General features: G+C 41.1%; 1 protein-coding gene across 1 annotated transcript; it reads right to left on the reverse strand.

Annotated features, from left to right (window-relative positions):
- Window positions 1-231: 231 nt before the first annotated feature.
- On the reverse strand, window positions 232-939 carry LOC132031769 (uncharacterized). The gene has a single exon (XM_059421681.1). The coding sequence runs from the start codon at window positions 937-939 to the stop codon at window positions 232-234; it is 708 nt and encodes a 235-aa protein (XP_059277664.1).
- Window positions 940-1,369: the final 430 nt, after the last annotated feature.

The following is a 1,369-nucleotide window of genomic DNA, read 5'->3' on the forward strand; positions in this document are numbered from 1 at the left end:
CAAATAAGTGAAATTTACCAACAACCACGTCCGCTCCATCTTGGTCATCCCTCTGTCTCATGGCATAAAATTGTGCAGTAGCTCTTGACCCACTAGCCTAATTAGCTCCACTTGAACCTGTTGCTTGAGTGTTTCTAGATCTTGCACCTCTGTTCCTTTAAAAAGGAGTAGTAGTAGATTTCTGGATTGAGCCCTTAGAATGTGGAAAAGACATAGGATTAGGACAATCCTTCACTTTGTGATCAAGGCTTCCACAATTAAAACAAGCACCAGAAGCTTTCCTACAAGCACCATAGTGATTCTTCCCACATTGAGGACAAGGGTACACGAGTCTTGCCTTGGCCATGACTTGAGTGCTAGCGAGGAAGAAAAATTTGATCGACTTTGCTTATGTTGAGCTGACTTGTGAACACTACCAGGCCTAGAATGATCAAACTTCCCCTTTTTGGATGGACCTCCATGATCTGAATTAGCTTTTCTGGACTTGTTCTCATTTCTACTAGCTTCTTCCTTGTCGATTCTTTCCCAAGTAAGAGCAGCTGAAACTAGTTTGTCAAAATTATCAAGTTGTAGGACCGCCACAGATTTTCGGATGGAGTCATTCAACCCATAGTCAAATCTCCTGCATTTATCTTTTTCATCAGAGATAATACCTCCAGCATAACGAGAAAGCCCAAGAAACTTTTGTTGATACTCTGCAATAGACATACTCCTTTGCTTAAGATCCAGAAACTCCTTCTTCTTTGCATCACAATAGAAAAGAGGGACATATTTCATACGAAATGCATCCATAAAGTCATTCCAAGTAAGAACTGGAGGTCTTGCTTTGGCATTAGGCACGGTCATCCACCAATCATAGGCATCTTTTTGTAAAAGAGAGACAACATACTTGGATTTGGCAGCATTGGAGCATTCTAATTGATCAAAGACTCTCTCCATGCGCTTAAGCCATTGTTCAACTTCCGTGGGATCAGTAGTGCCTTAAAACTCAACTCCACCCATTTTCCTCATCTTCTTAAAATTCACTTCATTAGGGTCGTACATTGTTCCAGCCAAGTGACGAAAGAACTCAGCCATCTGCTGAAATGGAGGTGTCATAACAGGAGTGCTATGACCCATCGTTCTATGATTATTCCCTACTTCAGATTCACTAGCACGAGGATGATTAATATTAGGCAAACGCTCTTCATCTTCTTGAAAGTGAGGCGGGTCATTATACTGGGCTTGACTTTCATTAACATCTTCAATAGCTCTATTCGAAGAGGAGGCCATATCTTAATTCCTATAGAAGAGAAGATCACATTGCATTAGGGATAAGTACATGATACATATGCACACTACTGTAACACCTCGTAGTTTAAGGTGAAGG

Source organism: Lycium ferocissimum, chromosome 9, assembly GCF_029784015.1.
Source record: "Lycium ferocissimum isolate CSIRO_LF1 chromosome 9, AGI_CSIRO_Lferr_CH_V1, whole genome shotgun sequence".
Taxonomy (NCBI): domain Eukaryota; kingdom Viridiplantae; phylum Streptophyta; class Magnoliopsida; order Solanales; family Solanaceae; genus Lycium; species Lycium ferocissimum.